The 21,669-nt window shown below is 37.8% G+C and overlaps 1 protein-coding gene across 3 annotated transcripts; it reads left to right on the top strand.

The window, feature by feature from the left end:
• Window positions 1-923: 923 nt before the first annotated feature.
• On the top strand, window positions 924-20,398 carry Prim1 (DNA primase subunit 1). 3 transcript variants are annotated; one of them, XM_047551781.1, is made up of 13 exons: window positions 924-1,110; window positions 1,694-1,851; window positions 3,501-3,607; window positions 3,683-3,756; window positions 5,085-5,221; window positions 5,608-5,666; window positions 6,321-6,430; window positions 8,161-8,252; window positions 8,424-8,562; window positions 11,802-11,871; window positions 12,587-12,678; window positions 15,806-15,904; window positions 19,691-20,398. In XM_047551781.1, the coding sequence occupies exons 1-13, from the start codon at window positions 1,008-1,010 to the stop codon at window positions 19,708-19,710; spliced, it is 1,260 nt and encodes a 419-aa protein (XP_047407737.1). In that variant the 5' UTR covers window positions 924-1,007; the 3' UTR covers window positions 19,711-20,398. The 3 variants fall into 3 exon arrangements, with proteins under 3 accessions (XP_047407737.1, XP_047407739.1, XP_047407738.1); XM_047551783.1 differs by lacking the exon at window positions 15,806-15,904; XM_047551782.1 differs by lacking the exon at window positions 6,321-6,430 and having other exon boundaries at window positions 5,608-5,698; window positions 8,173-8,252.
• The last annotated feature ends 1,271 nt before the right edge of the window (window positions 20,399-21,669 follow it).

Below are 21,669 nucleotides of genomic sequence, written 5' to 3'. Positions count from 1 at the left end.
ATTTGATCATTATACATTGTATACATATATCAAAATATACTGTATTCCTGTATTGTCCAAATATGTGCAATATTATGTGTGAATTAAAAATAAAAACAAAATAAATGTAAATGCAAAGTCAAAAAAAAAAAAAAGAACACTACCGAACAAACCAGACACCTTACCTATAATAAACAGCCCAGGAAGTCAGCCTGCTATGTAAGAATTGTAGGAAATCAGATAACCCTCTCTGGTGATGGTGCAGGAGGTTAAACAATAACCTCTGTAACAGTGGGCTTAAACCGGTGGCTCTACTAATAGATGACAGCTTCCCTAATATTGTCTCTACTTACAATTTTGGTCCAACCAAATATGTTCCCCTAACCAATCACATTGGACGGCCCACTTGCAGTTAGTCTTCCTACAGTTTCCCCATAACCAACAGCCTGCAACTGGAACACACCTGAAACCTTCCCTTTTTTCCACTATAAAGCCCTCCACCTCTCTGCCTGCCTTTGAGTCTCTACTAAATTCCAGCGACGGTAGTCAACTAACTCCCTTGTTATAGAAGCTCTTAATAAATAGCCTTTGTTTTTCTCATCCCGTTGATCTTAGTTTGTTTCTGCATATTGCACCTAGTCACACTATGAACAACTTATTTCCAAAATCTCTGAAAGATACTGGTGTTATTTCTACAACATTCACAAATTTTGCATGGAACTATTCTTTTATTTTATTATTTTATCTTACTAACCTAACTCAACATGCTAGAGGTGTCACTTTCCCGGAAAAGACCCTGTTCCTGAAATGGCACCGGCCTCTGACAACCAAGAGCAGCGGATGGACCTCCTGTTATTGCCACGATGGGCGGAGCCAGCTGGCTCCTGCGAGCTGCAGGAACTACGATTCCCGGCGGCCCAGGCAAACTGCAGGGTGTCCTCAAAGCGCATGCGCAATGGCGGAACCTCCGGCCGTGCGGTTCCCGCCAATTCCCGCGGCGTTCTTTCTTGGGTCGAGTTCTGTGCGGCATGGAGTCGTTTGATCCAGCAGAGTTGCCCGAGCTGCTCAAGCTTTATTACCGGAGGCTCTTTCCCTACTCCCAGTACTATCGCTGGCTGAACTATGGCGGAGGTGATGGAGGCTGGGAGCGGGGTGGGTAGCGGTCGGGATCCAGGCGTGGAGAGGTTCGGGTGTCTGCCCTTAGAATGACTATACGAATGCCTCCTGTGCGCAACCTTGTCCGTGCTCTTCATGCACTATCTTTATTCCATTCCATCTTTATTATATTCTGAAGTGCGGAAGGGTTGAGGATGGATCTGATGACCAGTCTGCAGCCATACGGTTTAAAAAAAAAAACAAAAACAAAAAAACCTCCGAGCGCTACTGGTGGTGTTACTAGGTCGTAGCCTGAATCGGCAGAGGTTTGATCACCATCAGTGTCTAACGAGCTTCCGAAAGGAGGCACTTTTTTCACAGCTGAACTCTGTTAGTGCCCACTTAGGACAGAGATGGCATTACCTATTTAAAATATTTCTGCATATTTTTCCTGTTTCCTAGCAAATGTGGGATAGTAAATCCCTTCAAATTAGGGACTAGACCCTGTCACGTCTAGAACAGTGCTGGGCCCAGAGGCCTCATTAAAAATATCTTCCCTTTGGCTAGTGTCATAATGCCTTGAGCTGAATTAATTTTAAAGTGTACACTTAATTTGCAGTGATAAAGAATTACTTTCAACACCGAGAATTTTCATTCACATTGAAAGACGACATTTACATTCGTTACCAATCCTTCAACAACCAGAGTGATCTGGAAAAGGAGATGCAGAAAATGAATCCATACAAGATTGACATAGGCGCGGTGTATTCCCACAGAGTAAGAAAAAATTTTATGTACATTGTTCTTTTGTACAACAACTGGTTGGTGCCCCTGGAGTTTTAAGATTAGAGCTTATTGTAGTTGAAAATACACACTTTTTAACTGTTTTTGCAAGTGGATTGTAATCTTTTTGTTTGGCACTCTACATTACAGACTGAAAATCATTTGCGAATAAATTAGTTGCATTCTCATAAGGACAAAAAAACATGAGTATCTAGCAAAAAAGGCTAAATGAGGACATCACCATGGTTTAACAGAGGGAAATAAAAGAGAATTACATTCTCTCTCATTATTAGACTTATTCTTGATTCCTGTCGCTCATTCCACAATGGAAGTAAATCCATTGTGGTTCTACCACAATATATAGAGCTAAAATCCAGACAGCACTACCTATGCTATCACCATCATCATCACATCATCATCATCTCTCATCTGAATTACTGTGCTAAGAGTTTCCCTCTGCAGATTCTTGAGTCCATTCTCAACACAGTAACCAGCGTGATCCTTTTAAAACAACTCAGATTATGTTCTCTCTGCTCAAAACCTTGCTCTGGTGACTCTCCACTAAAAACTCTTTTCCCTCCCTCACTTGCTTCACTCCTGCCACACTGGCCCTTGCTTAAGCTGTTTCTCCTGCCTAGATCCATTTCCCCAGGTCTCTACTTGGTTCATTCCCTCATGTCTTTTAAGTCTTTGCTCAAGTAGCACCCTCTCAACAAGGCTTACTACAACCTGCCACTTCTCCCACCTGGTATATCCTGAGTATATCCAGAATAGTACCTGGCAGAGAGAATACATAAATATTTAGTGGATAAATGAACAAAACAAAGATGCCTTTCATCCCTTCCTTGAAAACTGAGCCAAACATGGTGGTATACACTTGTAATCCTAACTATTTGGAAGGCTAAGGCAAAAGAATCAAAAATTTGAGGCCAGTATAGACAATTTAGTGGGACTATGTCTCAAAAAGAGTTGCAGATATAGTTCAGTGGTAGCACATGCAAGACTCTGAATTTATACCCTATACCACAAAAAAAGAAAAAAAAACAAGTATTGAGGAGTGGGCCTGGGGATACACACATGAAATAGTGTTAGGATGGAGTTTTTCATTGAATGTTTAGTAACAAATAAAGGTACTTAAAGCATCTTGTAATAGGGTGTAATTTGTGTGGACTTTCCTTATCGGAAACTTAATAGTTTTGTTGGGGCTAGAGTTGTGGCTAAGTGGTAGAGTGCTTGCTGGCATGTGTAAGGCCCTGGGTTCGATCCTCAGCACCACATAAAAATAAAGATATCATGTCCATCTATAACTAAAAATATTTTTTTTAAAAAAGAGTTTTGTTATTACTTTCTATGAACTAATTTACAACTTCATCAAATTTACATATTTGTCAAACCTATTTTAAGTAGGTAAAAATTAGAACTTTAATCTGTTCTGGATGTGTGGGATCTAAAGTCACCAAGGCCAGCCTGGGCAACTTAGCAAGACCCTGTCTCAAAATAAAAAGGGCTGAGAGTATAACTTAGGGGTAGGTACTATATGGTTTCTTAGTTTCTCTTTGGCCCCTATTTCTCTTATGGGTAAAAAAATTAGCAAACATAACAACATGGCAGCTTAGAAATGGATGGATATTTTATATTCATAGCCCAATCAACACAATACAGTGAAGCTGGGAGCTTTCCAGGCTCAGGAAAAAGAACTGGTGTTCGACATTGACATGACAGACTATGATGATGTGCGGAGATGCTGTAGGTAAGTACCACGGGCCTTGCTATTAGGGTAGATGACATCACTCACTGACACTGAGTAATGATGACTCTGTTCCAGTTCTGCAGACATATGTTCTAAGTGCTGGACCCTCATGACAATGGCCATCCGCATTATCGACCGAGCATTAAAGGGTAAGTATTCAGCAGTGTCTGAGTGTGGTCAAAAACAAAATTTGTTCTCCTCTGAATTCTGTATTCTGTAATCAAATTTCATACATTTCTAATATGTTTCCTTGAAACATGAGAAAAAAATAAAAGATAAAAGTAAAGTTGGCAGGGCACTGTGGCATACACCTGTAATTCCAGCTACTTAGGAGGCTGAGACAAAATAATCACAAATTCAGGGCCAGCCTGTTCAACTTAGCAAGACCCTGTAAGGACTGGGGATGTAGCTAAGTGGTAGAATGTTTGCCTAACATGCATGAGACCCTGGATTCAATCCTCTATACTGGGAAAAAAAAAAAAAGAAGAAAGTTGTACTGGAAACTGTGTATGTGGGAAGGGGGTACTGAAGACTGAACCCAAGGATGCTCTACCACTGAGCTGTGTCCAGCCCTTTTTATTTTTTATTTTCAGATGGTGTCACTATGTTGCTGAGGCTGGCCTTGAACTTGTGGCCTCCTGCCTCGGCTCCCTGAGTAGCTGGAATTACAGGGGTAGGCCACCATTCCCAGCTGTAGTGGAAACTTTTATACAGCTATTGAACAAACTTCTATGCTTTTTTTTTTTTTTTTTTCCTTTTCTTTTCCAGTTCAGTCCTGTGGTGAGCAACTCTGTGCTAGGTACTATTCTAGATGACAAAAAATGTAAAGATAATTCTTACCTCAAATAGGTTACGATATATACAGTATAGTCTAAGAAGGAGACATATAAGAAAATTGAGGAGTACATTTGTGTTAAGTAATCTGCAGAGGATCTAGAACAGCATATAAGGATGGGAAGAGAAGCCAACCTCCATGATGTGTGCCTGTAATCCCAGGTACTTGGGAGGCTGAAGTTGGAGAATTGTGAATTCATGACCAGCCTGAGCAACGTAGTGAAACCCTATCTCCAAAAAAAGAATGGGAAGAGATTGGGTCAGAAAAAGCTTCCCAGAAGACATGATGATGATAATGATTACTCTTATATAGAGGGCTTATTGTATGCCATGCACTATTCTAAATACTTTAAATATAGTAACTCTTGATATTCCTAGGCTGTATTTAAGGATAAATGGCAGTTGGTCAGGGAGAAAAAAAGGACCTGAGCATAAAGAAATTCCTGGCAGAGAGACCAGGATGGGTACAGACATGAAGGCAAAACATGCGGGGAAGCGGGGGACTGGCCACAGGAAACTACAGGTAATTTAATACAGTTAAGATAAAAGTATGTGTAGAAAACAGGTTTAAAAAAATGAAGCCTAAAGAAGTGCACAAGTTTTATAGGTTTGTCTTAAAACCTATTATTTCTCCCTTCTTCAGAGGACTTTGGATTTAAGCATCGACTCTGGGTATATTCTGGAAGGAGAGGTGTTCATTGTTGGGTCTGTGATGAATCAGTTAGAAAGCTATCCTCTGCAGTACGTTCTGGGATAGTTGAGTATTTAAGTCTTGTAAAGGTAAGGTCCTCTTAATTGTAATGTTACATTTCTTGTTTACTACCCATTACCACGCCTGGCATATTTAGTAACACAACAGATTAAACTATCTTTCATAGCCTTCACATTCCAGAGTAGATGATTTTACCAATGATTATTTAAAATCATATTAGCTATCTTTACAATATTTCATATTTTGCTGTAAGCTCCTTTGTGGCAAAAAGATTTATTTACTTTTCAATTATGTCAAGTTAACCCAGAGAGTTAACAGATATTAAGATGATATAAAATAGCATCCAAACTTCTATTCATTGACAGAATGTAGCCAATATTTTTGAATTTATATGATAGAACACATTAATTTTTCATGTGTCATATAAATTTCTTTTTGATGGTTTATTTTTCAGGGTGGTCAAGATGTTAAAAAGAAAGTTCATCTAAATGAAAAAATACACCCTTTTGTCAGGTCTGTTGGAAAAGACCCCATGCAGTCTATGTGTATCTAATTTGCCTGTCTGTGCTTTTGAAATTATCTTGCTGTCAGTTTATCAGTTTTCACAGCTGGGTAGCTTTTTTGCTTTTCTTCTTCTTCTATTATTTTTTCCCCCCAGTACTGGGGATTGAACCCAGGGGCACTCTACCACTGACCTACATCCACAGCCCTTTTTCTTAATATTGAGTCAGAGTTGACTAAGTTGCCCAAGCTTGCCTCAAACTTGCAGTCCTCCTGCCTTAGCCTCTTAAGTTGCTAGGGAGACCCTGCCTCAAAATAAAATGAACTAGGCACATAGTTCAGTGATAAAGTGCTTGCCTAGTATGCATACTGGCAATCCCCAGGATGGACAGCAAAAAAGTAGTAGTAGGGAACATTTCTCAAATACCTATTCTGTGTCAGGTACTATGCTAAGTTTTTTTCCCTTTCAAGTTTCTTTTTTTAATTCTTAAAAAATTTTTAATTTTTTAAAAATGCAGCAAAGGGGTATTATTCCCATTTAAGCAAGTTAAGTTCTAGAAATTCAGGGAAAATAAGCAGTAGCCTCCCACTCAATGGTAATAGTGCCTGTGTGTTATATGTTTTGTTAATAGTATTGGAACTTCGTTGTTACTTTTCTTCCCTCAGGAAATCTATAAACATAATTAAAAAATACTTTGAAGAATATGCTTTGGTTGATCAAGATATTCTTGAAAATAAGGAAAGCTGGGATAAGATTTTAGCCCTTGTTCCTGAGGATATCCTTTCCTGAGACCATTTTTATGTGAGCTAGTTGTATCATCTGTGATATTTTGTGTTCTGCTTGCATACCTTCATATATTTATTACTATACGTTTAATTTCTTTTTTTAACAAAGTACATCCTGTATTTCTGTTTTTGAATCTCTAGTCTGGAATATAATAGGAAATGGGATCATTTTTTTAAATTTTTTTTTTCACAGGCTGCATTTTGATTCATTGTATACAAAGGTGCTACAACTTTTCATTTCTATGGTTGTACACAATGTAGATTCACACCATTCATGTAATCATACATGGGTAATAATGTCTGTCTTAGTCTACTTTCTTTCCTTCCCCTACTCCCTTCCGCCCCATTTTCCTCTACAACATCCAAAGTTCCTCCATTCTTCTCTTCCCACCCCCTCGGTATATATCACTATTCACTTATCAGAGAAATCATTCAGCCTTTGGTTTTTTGGGTTTGGCTTATTTCACTTACCATGATATTCTCCAGCTCCATTCATTTACCAGCAAATGCCATAATTTTATTCTTCTTTATGACTGAGTAATATTCCATTGTGTATATATACCACAGTTTCTTTATCCATTTGTCAATTGAAGGGCATCTAGGTTTGTTCCACAAGCTAGCTATTGTGAATTGAGCTGCTATGAACATTGATGTGACTGTGTCACTGTTGTATGCTGGTTTTAAGTCCTTTGGGCATAAACCAGGGAGTGGGATTAACTGGGTCAAATGGTGGGTCCATTCCAAGTTTTCTGAGGAATCTCCATACTGCTTTCCAGAGTGGCTGCACCAATTTGCAACTCCACCAGCAATGTATATGAGTGTGCCTTTTCCCCCACATCCATGCCAACACTTATTATCATTTGTGTTCTTGATAACAGCCATTCTAATTGGAGTTAGATGAAATCTTAGGGTGGTTTTAATTTGCATGTCTCTAATTACTAGAGATGATGAGCACTTTTTCATACATTTGTTGATCACCTGCATATCTTCTGTGAAGTTTCTACCCAGTTCCTTAGCCCAGGAAATGGGGCCATTTTGTAAATCACCTTCCTCATTTTGGAATTTGGTCCTTAGAATTAATGGCTAAAAATGCAGAATCATCTAAATATGTGCAAACCAGGGCAAGCTTTTACATCCTACCTTATAATTATATTGACCTTCTTTGGGGTTTTTTTGTTTGTTTTTTGTTTGTCTGTTGTTTTGCTACCAGGGATTGAACCACCCAGGGGTGCTTAACCTCTGAGCCACACCCCCAGCCTGTTTTTTTTTAGAGCCTCACTAAGTCTCTGAGGCTGGCTTTGAACTCAGGATCCTCCTGCCTCCTCCCGAACTATTGGGATTACAGGTTTGCACCACCATGCCCAGCTGTATTAGCATTCTGTCTGTCATATCTCTACTTTTTGTTTTTTGCAGTGCTGGGTATCAAACCCAGGAGCTACATCCCCAAACCCTTTCTACAATTTTCAAGTATAACTGTTTAACATTTATGTTTTAGAAGACGGTAATAGTTACTTTTTTTTTTTGAGGGGGTGCTGGGGATCGAACCCAGGGCCTTATGCTTACAAGGCAAGCACTCTATCAACTAAGCTATCTCCCCAGCCCCTGGTAATAGTTACTTTCTACATATGTGCAAACTTCAGATATTCTTGTAATGATACATACTAAAACAAAGTTGTTCACTGATGAACCTTAAATGAGTATGTTCTTTAATGATCATCACCAATTCATGAAGATCTTCAAAAAAACTTCCAAAAGTCTCACAGTTCACTTCAGAGATGGGAGTATTTGAAGAAAATAGCCAGCACAAGTCAGGTATGTTCTATTCAAATCTCTATTTATAAATATGATAATAAGATGTTTGATTAAGTTCTTATTATTTTGCTTGGTCAGTTAAAGATGGTTGAATAACTTTTTTTAACCTTCCTTAAAGAAATACTTAAAAGTTCCTACTAACCCCCATGCTGGCCTTGCATCTGCTTTTAGAATATCAAAAATGACAAATGTGGACCCTGGCTGGAGTGGGAGATTATGCTCCAGTACTGTTTTCCACGACTGGATATCAACGTTAGCAAAGGAATCAATCACTTACTGAAGAGCCCTTTTAGTGTTCATCCTAAAACAGGTACAATATAAAGAAAGTAAGGAAAATTGAAAGAAAAATAGAAGTTATTTTTGTTTTGCAAATCATTAGGTATAAATACATGTCTATGATATTAAAGGTTGAAATATAACTCTATTAGCTAGTACTTCTAGTACTTTGTGTGTATGCTCACAGGTGTATGTTGGGGATCAAACCCAGAGCCTTGTTCATACCAGGCAAGCACTCTACCACTGAGGTACATGCCCAGTCCCCCCTTTTTTTTTTTTACATTATCAATTAAAGTAGCTACCAGGTGAATTTCTACTATGTAAATGTTTTGCAGTTGAATTTCTGAGGCTTAGTGTTAGAAGGCAACAGCTCTCATTGCAGATGAGAAAACTCAGGCCCAACAGGTTAAACTGACTTGTCTGAAATCAAAACAAATCATGTCAGTGCTGGGAGCAAAACTGTTTTGTTGGGGTTTTTTGTCTTTGATTTTGCAGTGCTGGGGATTGAACCCAGAGACGCTCTATCACTGAGCCACATCCCCAGCCCTTTTTATTTTTAATTTTGAGATAAGCTCTATGTTGCAGAGGCTGGCCTCAAACTTGCCATACTCCTGCCTCAGCCTCTGAAGTCAGGGATTACAGGTGTGCACCACCACGCCTGGCAGAATTCAGTTCTTAAACTCAAAAGTTCTATACTTTTTCCACTATGCTGCATTGCTCAGGGTTTTTGGGGGGTTTTTGTTTGTTTGTTTGTTTGTTTCAATGCTTTAGCTTTATTCTTTCACATTTCTTTTATATAATATTTGATGGACTGAAACTAACTTTAAAATGATATAAAAGTGATTATATTAGCATAAAACTTGGTTCCATCTAACCAAGGGACTTAATAGAGAGGGATATAGTTGTCCTTTTTAATATCAAGAATCCAATTCTGTTACTTGCTGTGAGACTTTAGGCATAACCTTTCTGTAAGGTTTTGGTGTTCTCATCTTTTAAATGGATATTAAACATGGGTGTGGTGGCACATATCTGTAGTTTTAGCTACTTGAGAGATTAAGACCAGAGGCACGTGAACTCAGAAGTTTAAGACCAGCCTCAGTAACACAGTCACCAGAGACCCTGTCTCAAAATAAAATAAAATGGAGATAAAAATATCTACCTCAATGGGTTATCATGAAGATCGAAAATGTAAAGTGCTTAGAAGAGTGGCTCACGTCCAATTCTTTCAGACTGCCTAGTTTCCTTTAAGAATCTGTAATGATATTGTTCACACATTTATATGGCCCCCTTCTTCAAACCTGTCAACTGTGTTTTTAGCTTCATTAGCAATAAGCTTAATATTATTATTTTAATCTTCATTTTAAACTTCAGTGAGTATTCCCCTAATTCCATATGGGTAAATAATCATATTCACTCAGAAGCATACACCTTTTTTTTTTTTTTTTTTTTTTTTTTTGGTGCTGGGGATCGCACTCAGGGCCTTGTGCTTACAAGGCAAGCACTCTACCAACTGAGCTATCTCCCCAGCCCACTCTTTTTTTTCTTTTTAATTTAGTACTGGGGTTGAACCCAGGGCCAGGGCATGGCACATAACTAAGCAAGTGCTCCACCAATGAGCTAAATCTGCAACTTGCACTCCACCGCCTTCCCCCACTGCACACCCAGATAGGGTCTAATTTGCCCAAATTGGCCTTGAACTTGCACAATCACAGCCCCATCATAATATATTTCTATCATATCCTTTTCCCTTTCATATCAAGTAGCCACTGTCTTTTTACTCTGTCTTCAAATAATAACTTCCAGTTCCCTTATTTTGTTACTCACCTGACATTCTTTAGATTCATTCAAGATTTGATGAAATGTATGTGGTATCTCAGGTGTAGTTATCATAAAAGAATAAGATGAGTGGTGCACATCTGTAATCCCAGTGACTCAGGAGACTGAGGCAGGAGGATTTCAAGTTCAAGACCAGCCTTAGCAACTTAGTGAGACCCTGTTTCAAAATAAAATAATTAAAAGGGCTAGGGATGTGGCTCAGTGGTAAAGCACCCAGGGTTAAATCTCCCAATACACCTCCCTACACACAAAAAAAGAGTAAGATAATGTTATCAAAGGTCAAGCATCATTTAACAGGGATACCTTCTGAGAAATTGTTTGTTATTGTACAAATATCACAGTGGATGTTTACATAAACTAAGACAGCTGTGATGGCACCCAACAATATGATTTCATAGAACCACCAGTTTATATACAGCCCATCATTGACCAAAATATCATTATGGACATTTAACTATTTTATTTCCAGAATGCTTTCTAAAGATGTCTACCATGTAGGTATATTTTTTTTAATCTCAATGAAAAATCAAACCAATATAATGAACTGTTTCCATCTATTTTCCATTTTATGGACCTTCTAGATTTGAGATTGTTCTGAATTTAATATGGAATTTTTTCAACATTTTATTTTCTCCCCTGAAGTATTAGAGATTGAACTCAGGGGCTCTGTACTGAGCTAAAACCCTAGCCTGGCCCTTTTTTTTTTTTTTGGCAGTACTGGGAAATTGAACCCCAGGCCTCATGCTTGTGAGGTAAGCACTCTACCAAAATAAGGGCTATATCCCCAGCCCTTATTTTTTATTTTGAGATAGTATTCTTGCTAAGTTGCCAAGGCTATCAAACTTAACAATCCTCCTGCCACCATACCCAGCCATTAAACATTTCTAAATATAGAAATAAAAGTAAAAACAAGAACAACTTGGAAATAGCTGAACATTCTTCACATTGGTTTTTTGTAGGTTTTTGTTTTGTATTGTTTTTGTACTGGGGATTGAACCCAGAGGCACTTTACCACTAGGTAACATCCCCAGCCCTACTTTCAAGACAGGGCTTCAGCCTCCTGAGTTGCCAGGACTATGAATGTGAGCCTCCAAGCCCAGCTATTGTTAATCATTTTTTAAGAAAAACAAGAGGCACAGCCAATGTGAAAATAATTTATATTTCTAAATATTGTTCTTAACAGATGAGTCTAATTTGTAAAATTGTAACCAAAAATAACACAGGCTATCTCCCTCAGGAGATACAGCCTGCATTCTCCTTAAATATGCATTCATTGTTTTACCCTCTAAGCTTCTCATTCTTGAGATAGCCCACATTCTCCTTTGAATATTTCTCTGCTTTCCTAAATAAACCTTTGTGTTTCTGAAGAAAAAGAACAGCTCATGATTTGTATTCAACATAATTTATAATTATGTTTATAATTTCTGGTTCTTATAGGTCGTATTTCTGTGCCTATCGATTTACAGAAAGTGGATCAGTTTGATCCATTTACTGTTCCAACCATAAGGTATGTTCCAGATCATTGATCACTCCTTATTTGTTTGTGAACACTGTTCTGAATTTAAGTGGGTTATATTTGATCCCTAGAGAAGTAGCTGCATGGAAATGGTGTATTTGGTTATGGAGATACTAGCTTTTGAGATTTAATGATGTATAATAGAACAATTGTAAGTTTTTCAGCTATTTTGCAAGGAAAACATAAGGTCAAATAAGTCTTGGAAGGCTAGGGATTTAGCTCAATGGTAAGGTCCAGGGTTAAATCTCCAGCACCAAAAATAACTCTGGAAGTGCTTAAACATATTACAAATCTCTTTAGAGCTGGAAATGTAGCTCATTGGCAGAACACTTGCCCACTTGCCTAGTATGTACAGCCATGGGTTCAATACCCAGCACTGCAAGCAAAAAAAAAAAAAAAAAAAAAAAGTTTCTTTACTAGAAGATTTCCCAGTTTTCAGTATAATAATGTACATGAACAACTCCAAGTAGAGATAATAATGTTTAAAATATCCTAAATTTAGTTGGCCACTTTGTGTGTGTGATGTTGGGAATTGAATCCAGGGCTTTGCCCAGGATAGATAAGTAAATGTGCAGCCAGTGAGCTTCACGCTGAGCCCCAGCCACATATTTTTTTACACAGAAAATCTTGTGGGATTCATGTGCTAGCATATACTGGATAATACCGACCAGGAACCAACTTAAAATTGTTATTCTATTACTTGTAGCTCCATCTGCCATGAACTGGATGTCATTTTCACTAGTGAAAAGGAAAAAGAGGAGACTGATGCTGAATCTGATGTCAAACATAGAACCAAAGGTAGGTTACTATATTGACACTTCACTTAACACAAGCTTTTTAATATAGATCATCTACACTCCAGTAGTGATTCTCCTTATATTCAGACCAGAGTGGCTCAGTGTTTATCCTGAAACCAGTTCACTAACATGTTACAGGAATGTTTCTTCATCAGTTGCCCAAGTGGTATTATTGAGTCCGGTTTGGTTCAATACACGTTTATTAAGCAACTTTTAAATGCTGGGATCTATATTGTAAAATTAAATTGTCAGTTGGTGTTGATAATTGTTAGAATCTGTCTTTTTTATTCAACCATTATTTATTTAATACATACTATATATGCCATGCTTTTGTTCTTTTGTTTTTGATATATCCAGATGGGTTTTATGGTAGATATATGTCTAAACTGTTGATTGAATTATATATTCAAGAATTTTAATAAGCTGAGAAATTTCTGAATCCTCCTTAATGAAAGTCAGATCTATCCTAACACCCAAAAGGTGCTCTCTAGCAATAGAATCCAATGACACTTTTTTTTTTTTTTTTTTTAACTGGTGCTAGGGAATTGAAGCCAGCCCTTTGTGCACATTGGGCAAGCACTGTACCACTGAGCCACATCCCCAACCCCTCCAATGGTACTTTCTGTGATAATGGAAATGTTACATAATTTTACTACCCAATGTGGTAGTCACTAGCCACATGTGGCTTCTGAGCACTTGAGATGTGGATAGTGTGACTGGGAAGCTGAATTTAATTTTTTTCCAGACCTGTGATCTCTGATTGACCCTTTTGTGGTCAAATATCGCTACCCTTCTTTCAGAATCCAAGATCAAATATTGCTTCATCTATTCCAGCTTTGACATAATACCAAAATAGAACTCTTAATATTTGTAGAGTATTTATAAGTATGTTGTTTAAAATATTTGAACTAGGGCTGGGGATATAGCTCAGTTGGTAGAGTGCTTACCTTGCAAGCACAAGGTCCTGGGTTTAATCCCCAGCACCGCAAAAAAAAAAAAAGGTGATACATTAAAATATTTGAACAAAATCTCCAACATGAAAAACAAGAATAACTGGGGAAAAGTAACTCGGGGAAAAGTAACTCAGGGAAAACAAAAAATGCAAGGAATAAAGGAAGCTAAGCATGGTACAGTGTCACACACCTGTGATACCAGCTACCCAAAGACTGAGTCACACAAGGATCACAAGTCTGAGGCCAGACTGGGCAATTTAGTGAGACTTTTTATCAAAATAAAATTAACTCAGCAAAATGAGGCACTAAGCAATTCAGTAAAGACCCTGTCTCTAAATAAAATACAAAATAGGGCTGGGGATGTGGTTCAGTGGTCGAGTGCCCCTGAGCTCAATCCCCAGTACCCAAAATAAATAAAAGTTAAATTAAATTAAAACCAGGCACACTGGCTCACACCTATAATCCCAGTGACTTTAGAGGCTTCGGTAAGAGGATCATAAGTTTAGAGCCAGCCTCAGCAACTCAGCAAGGCCCTAAGCAACTTAGAGAGACCCTGTCTTGTATTTAAAAAAGAGTTAGGGATGAGTGCCCCTAGGTTCAATCCCCAGTGCCAAAAATAAAAAGGGATGGGGATATAAAAAGCACCTCTGGGTTCAATCACTGGTACCAAAATCAATTAATTAATTTGATTTAATTTTTTAAAGGCTGAGGGTATAGCTGAGTAGTAGATTGTTTGCCTAGCATGCACAAGGCCCTAGGATTAATCCCCAATACTGCAAAAAAAAAAAAAAAAAAAAAAAACAGAGAACAAGAAAGAGCTTTTAGAAATAAGTCATGAAACTGGGCACAGTGGTACACACCAGTACATGCCTGTAATTCCAGCAACTCAGGAGGCTGAGGCAGGAGGATCACAAATTCAAACCCAGCCTCAGCAACTTAGCAAGACTCTGTCTTTAATAAAATATAAAAAAGGACTAGGGATGTAGCTCAGTGATTAAGTGCCCCTGGGTTCAATCCCTGCTACCAAAAAAAAAAAAAAAAAAAAAAGGCAAAATAAAGCAATCATAAAAATAAAAAATAAACAAGTTGGAAAAGTCAAGGAGACTTCCCAGAAAGTAGTACAAAAAGAGATGTGGTAGAACCAGATACAGTGATGCACTCCTGTATAATTCCATCAATTCAGTTCAGGAGACTGAGACAGGGGATCACAAGTTCCAGGTCAGCCTCTGCAACTTTGTGAAATCCTGTCTCAAAATAAATGAAAAGAACTGGGGATGTGGATCAGTGGTAGAGTGCTTCTAGATTTCATTCCCAGTCAAAAAAGGACATGGTAGTGGTGGTTTTAAGAAGGAAAATGATTAAAAAAAAAAAAAAAAAAATTGGAGGACTAGTTTAGGGACTAATATCTGTCTAAGGGAGTTTTAGAAAATAAAACAAGAAGAAAGAAGTTATCACAATTACATAGGAAAACATTCCAGAAATGAGCCCTTTTCTGAAAGGGTTTTGCACAGTCACATGAAAACAACCTATACAAAGGCATATCATTTTTAAAGTTTAGAATACACAAAAGTAAGCACTTTGGGGCCTCACTGTACCCCCCAAAAAATATTTCCAGAGTGAGGAAAAAAATGGCCTCAGATTGCTGAATAAGAATGGAAGTATTTGTTTATTAGAAGTCATTAGTAGTCAAGAGGATAAGATGGTCAGAATTGGGAAAAGAGACTTCTCATTTTCCCATAATAAAGCTGTTACTACTGTTTTACTTTCTTTCTATTATGTGCATATATTACCTTAACATAATTTCTTAAATTGAATATTGTCTGTTTTTTGTTTGTTTTAAGATATCAAACCCTGGGCTGTGCAAACACTCCACTACTGAGCTCCACCCCAGCCCTAGAAAATTCTTACAAGAGCTTGGTGCATTGGCACATCCCTGTAATCCTAGCAGCTCAGGAGGCCAAGGAAGGGGGATCCCAAGTTTAAGGCCAGCCTCAGCAATTTAGTGAGATCCTGTCTCAAAATAAAAAGGGACTGGAGACATAATTCAGTGGTAAAATGCTCCTGAGTTAATCCCAGTACCAAAAAAAAAAAAAAAAAAAGAATTCTTATAAGAAATTAAATTTTCATGTTATTCTTGATGCCAATGTTAATTATGACCTACATTTCATAATTTAGATTATAAGAAGACCAGTCTAGCACCTTACGTGAAAGTATTTGAACAGTTTCTTGAAAACCTGGATAAATCCCGAAAAGGAGAACTTCTCAAGAAGAGTGGTAAGATGATGTTTTTCCCTTTTATTTAAATCCTGGTATGAGTAGTGTAAAGCATCCAGCAAATGAGCAATATTTGAGCTCCAGTCTTTGCCCTCCACCAAAATTTTAATTTTTAAAAAACTTGTTTATTTTTGTTACTGGAGGCACCTTGCCACTGAGTTACATACCCCCAGTTCTTTTTATTTTTTATTTGAGATAGGGTCTCACTAAATTGCTAAGCCTGATCTCAAACTTACAATCCTCTTGCCTCAGCCTCCCAATTCGCTGGGACTGCAGATCTGTGTCTCTGTACCCTGAAGAAATTTACTAATAATTTTTTACATATCCTTATTGTTTTTAAAAACTGAGGTTCCTTAATTTGGTTCAACACATATTTAGTAAACACTTTTTTTTTTTTTTTTTTTTTTTTTGGTACTAGGGATTAAACCCAGAGGTGCTTTACCTGAGCTACATCCCCATCACCTTTTACTTACTGTGAGATATGGTCTAAGTTGTTGAGGTTTGCTTTGAACTAACAATTCTCCTGCCTCAGCCTCCCAAGTTGCAGGGATTACAGGCGTGTACCCCACACCTGGACAGTTTTATTTTTTTGAGCTATGTCATCATCCCTTTTTATTTTGAGACAGGATCTCAGTAAATTTATAAGGGCCTCACTGAGTTGCTGAGGCTAGCCTCAAGCTCATGATCTTCCTGCCTAAACCACCTGAGTCTTTGGGATTACAGGCATGCACTGCTGCACCCAGTTTTTCAGGTTTTTTTCCTAATATTTTTTTTAGTTGTAAATGGACACAATACCTTTATTTTTATGTGGTGCTGAGGATTGAACCCAGTGCCTCACACATGCCAGGCAAGTGCTCTACCACTGAGCTACAGCCCCAGCCCCCTGCACCCAGTTTTATTAAACATTTTCTGTCAGTACTATGATGGACACAAAGATGAATTATACAAGATTAATTCCATATCATGCTTCTGTGCCCTTAAGAAGACTTGGTACAAAAAAAAGCAATACAAGATGCTAAGAGAAATCAATCTGATTCAATCTGACAATTCATATGAAAAGGATGGCATTGGAACTTCTTTCAGTGAGCTTTTATAAGAATTCTAGTCCTTGGAGTGGGAGTGTAGACTGATGAATCCCTGGGTTCAATTTCCAGTACCACAAAAATAAATAAACAAATATTCTTTTTTTTGGGGGGTGGGGGTTGAACTCAGGGGTACTCAACCACTGAGCCACATCCCCAGACCTTTTTTTGTATTTTTTTTTTAATTTATTTTTATTGTAAACAAATGGGATACATCTTGTTTCTCTGTTTGTACATGAAGTAGAGGCATACCATTTGTGTAATCATACATTTACATAGGGTAATGATGTTTGATTCATTCTGTTATTTTTTCCTTCCCCCCCACCCCTCCCACCCCTCTTTTCCCTCTATACAGTCCCTCCTTCCTCCATTCTTGCCCCCCTCCAACCCCCCATTATGTGTCATCATCCGCTTATCAGTGAGATCATTTGCCCTTTGGATTTTTGAGATTGGCTTATCTCACTTAGCATGATATTCTCCAATTTCATCCATTTGCCTGCAAATGCCATAATTTTATTATTCTTTATAGCTGAGCAATATTCCATTGTATGTATATATGTGTATATATATATATCAATCACAGTTTCTTTATCCATTCATCAATTGAAGGACATCTAGGTTGGTTCCACAGTCTGGCTATTGTGAATTGAGCAGCTATGAACATTGATATGGCTGTATCTCTGTAGTATGCTGATTTAAGTCCTTTGGGTATAGGCCAAGGAGTGGGATAGCTGGGTCAAATGGTGGGTCCATTCCAAGTTTTCTAAGGAATCTCCACACTACTTTCCAGAGTGGCTGCACTAATTTGCAACCCCACCAGCAATGTATAAGTGTACCTTTTTTCCCACATCATCTCCAACACCTATTGTTGCTTGTATTCTTGATAATCGCCATTCTAATTGGGGTGAGATGGAATCTTAGGGTAGTTTTGATTTGCATCTTTTTTTGTATTTTATTTAGAGACAGGGTTTCACTGAGTTGCTTAGCGCCTCGCAGTTGCTGAGGTTGGCTTTGAACTCGAGAGCCTCCTGCCTCAGCCTCCCAAGCCACTGGGATTATAGACCCCAGCATAAATAAGTAAATATTCTAATCCTCAATGTCAGTAAACCATTTCTTGAGGTATAAATAGGAATTTCACAAGCGGAGATTTGATGAAATAAGGACATATCATTAGAATAAGGCAAAGGGTGTTTTTGTTGATTTGTTTTGGTTTTTGGTGGGGTTGTTTTGATTTTTGTTTTGTTTTGGAAGGGCTAGGAATCAAACTCAGGACCTTGCACATGCTAGGCAAGAACTCCAGGAAAAGGTGATAGATTTATACAATTTGAAGAGAAATAAGAATATAGGCAAATGCTCTAACACGGAGCCACAAGCCCCCAGCCCAGAGTTTTGGTTTTTTCCCTTTCTTTTTAATGTACTGGGGATTGAACCAAAGAGTGCTCTGCCACTGAGCTATATGTCCAACCCTTTTTATTTAATTGAGACAGGATCCCACCAAATTGCCCAGTCTGGCCTCAAATTTGTAATACTCCTACCTCAGCCTCCTACATAGCTGGAATTTATAGGCATGCACCATTATGCCTGGCCCCAAGGTTGTTCAACCTTGAAGGAACACAAAAAGCACAGGCAGAAGTCAGAAAGCATAGTACAGATAATCTGGGAAGAAAAAAAAAGTGTTAGGAAGGGACATAAATCCAAAGACTCAGGCTCAAGCCAAAGTATAAGTATACTTGAATTTCAGACTTAGGAATTTGTGCTTAATTCAGTACAAACAGGCAAGTTACTAAAAGGCTTCTGAGGAAGAGAGTGCCATGATTTATAGTTTTAGCTACAAGAGTAAATCTGGAGAGAAGATCAGGGATAAAATTGAGTCTAAGAGGCCAGGTAGGTTATTGGCATTTATGACAGTTCTCAAAAAAGTACCAATACTATAACCATCCTTGAGACTTGGTAATGATTTGGAAGTGGGGAGATGAAAGATGGAAATGTCATGGAAGCCAGGGGAAAAGTTTCAAGGAGATTATCAATTATCAAATGATGAGGGTTCTGATAAAATCCTGTTGGACATAGTAACTAGAAGGAGGTACAAGAGGAAGTAATATTAAATGAGGAGTTTTTTGAACAGGAGACACTAAACAGTAAGCCAAAAAGAAGAAAAGCAGGACTGGGGAGATAGCTCAGTTGGTAGAGTGCTTGCCTTGTAAGCACAAGGCCCTGGGTTCAATCCCCAGCACCACAAAAAAAAAAAAGAAGTAAAGCAGAGCAGCCATTCAGGAGAATGAATATAAACTCCTTTTCCACTTCCATTTTTGTTTGTTTATTTTTGTTTGTTGGGGGGGCAGGTACTGGGGAACTGAACCCAAGTGTTCTACCACTAAGCCACACTGCTAGTCTCCACTTTTTAATTGTGTATTGGTTTAATTAAGTAGTACCTAAGATAATGTCTTACTCAGTAGATTCTCAAATATGTGCTTATAGAATGAACAGTGGTGACTGCACTTGAAAAAAGCCTTGTTAAATGTGCCATTCCAGCTGGCCTTCATATTGCATACTGGTTCAGCCTGTAATGTGGACTTCAGCAAATGTGAAACAAATCTTTATGCATGATGTGAGTTTAATAGAAGCATGAAGCAAGTCAGAATGTGAAAATAAATGGGTTTTATTTTCCTTTACTGTCCTCTGATAAAAATCTATTCTATTTTAGATTTACAAAAAGCTTTCTGAAGAAAACATCTCCCCTCAAACAAATGTGGATATCATCTATCTGCAAGCAAGGAGCAAATACTTCGAGAGTCATTTAATAAATATGGCAGAACCATATATGTGTCTTAACGCTTATACAATTTCCTTTTCTTGAGAAATAATTTATGTTGATAAGATTTCCTGAGGACACCAAAAAGATTTCTGTCAAAGTTCCTGAAAGCAATGAATAAGTGAAATGCAGATAATTTTGTAAAATTTAGTTATTATACAAAGATAATTCCAAAGCTTCTGGCACAGTCAGTTCTACCAGTTGCCATATGGAGGGGTGAGAAGTAATATACGTTGAACTTTCATTTCATTTTACTGGATATTACCTTTGTATTTTGGGGTAAATGACAGGTTTGTCCTTAAGTCATAGATACTTGTTAATTATACCTAGAATATATATTCAGTCACTTCCTAATTTTGTTCATTTATATTTTTATTGATATTGCCTTTTTAAAAATTATCTTAAACTGGGCATTTAAACACACCAAAAATAATTCACAAGATAGGAGTTAGGGCTGCAGATATAGCTCAGTTGGTAGAGTGCTGGCCCCATAAGCACAAGGCCCTGGGCTCAATCCCTAGCATGGCAAGGAAAAAAAAAAAAAAAGATAGGAGTTATTAGATGAAAATTATTAGGGCCAAGTAGAGTATTTTCTACAACTATTGGGAATTGTAGTTCCTACTTTTTCCCTTAGAGAGCAATTCAATTAGTCTACCATAAAGAACAAAATTAGAATGAACAATTAACTTCACCAATATAAAAACCTGTTGTAGCTGGCCATGGTGGTATAAGCCTCTAATCATAAGGACTTGGGAGGCTGAGGCAGGAGGATTGCAAGTTCAAGGCCAGCCTTAGCAACTTAGCAAGCCCCTAAGTAACTCAGCAAGACCCTGTTTCAAAATAAAAAATAATAAAAAGGGCTGGGGGTTGTGGCTCAGTGGGTAAGTGCTCTTGGGTTCAATCCTTAGTACCAAATAATAAATAAAACCTGTTTTGGGGGCTGGGGTTGTGGCTCAGTGGTAGAGCTCCTGTCTGGAACATGTGAGGCACAGGGTTTAATCCTCAGGACCACATAAATAAATAAAATAAAGGTATTGTGTCCATCTACAACTGAAAAAAAATTTTTTGTTTTTAATTAAAAAAAAAAAAAACCTGTTGTGGGCTAGGGCTATAGCTCTCAGTGGCAGAGTGCTTGCCTAGCATGTGCAAGGCACTGGCTTTGATCCTTAACACCACATAAAAATAAAAAAATACAATAAAGGCGTGCTGTCCCATCTACAACTACCAAAAAAATTTTAAACATCTGTTGTGATTGTCAAAACACATGAACTTTTTACATATCTAGGTACTTAAATTTTAAGTTTTGTTTCATGTTTTATGTGATGGTTTCTAAAGTATCAGATTTCTTTTGCCTAATTTTACAAGGAATCCTACACAATAGTCTTAACTTATATTCTGTCTTCTAAGAAACATTGAGAAGCAAGCTGTCAGGGTGGTGCTTCCTATAATGTCATGAAAATTTCCTTACATTTCCTTTAACATTGTTTCCAGTGTAGTCATAAAATCTTTTTTTTTTCTTTTGGTTTATATAAAACACTTATAGTGGTGTCAACTGAGATACTTTGTATTTCTTCTCTTTTTAAGCTATTTAATATTTACTTTTAAAATATTAAAGACTTATACAAAATTCCTCATTTGAGCTTCTGTGTATTATGGATCATTCAGTCTTCAATTCTAAAAACAGCCATTCAGTTAAAATTCTTGGATACAATGGGCACAATGCACACATCTATAATCCCAGCTACTGGGGAGGATGAGGCAGGAGGATTACAAGTTCAAGGCCAGCTCCAACTTCAGGAGACCCTGTCACAAAATAAAAAGAAGTTGGGGATATGTATGGTTCAGTGGTAAAGTACCCAGGGTTCAACCCC

This window comes from Sciurus carolinensis, chromosome 4 (assembly GCF_902686445.1).
Source record: "Sciurus carolinensis chromosome 4, mSciCar1.2, whole genome shotgun sequence".
Taxonomy (NCBI): domain Eukaryota; kingdom Metazoa; phylum Chordata; class Mammalia; order Rodentia; family Sciuridae; genus Sciurus; species Sciurus carolinensis.
Note: the sequence above shows the minus strand (reverse complement) of the source record. Positions and strands in the feature narration are given on the sequence as shown.

Coding starts and splice junctions, on each gene's coding strand:
- Prim1 (XM_047551781.1), top strand. CDS start 1,008: ATGGAGTCGTTTGATCCAGCAGAGTTGCCCGAGCTGCTCAAGCTTTAT. Junction 5,222..5,607: donor AGTATTTAAGTCTTGTAAAG/GTAAGGTCCTCT, acceptor TTTATTTTTCAG/GGTGGTCAAGATGTTAAAAA. Junction 11,872..12,586: donor TTTACTGTTCCAACCATAAG/GTATGTTCCAGA, acceptor TATTACTTGTAG/CTCCATCTGCCATGAACTGG.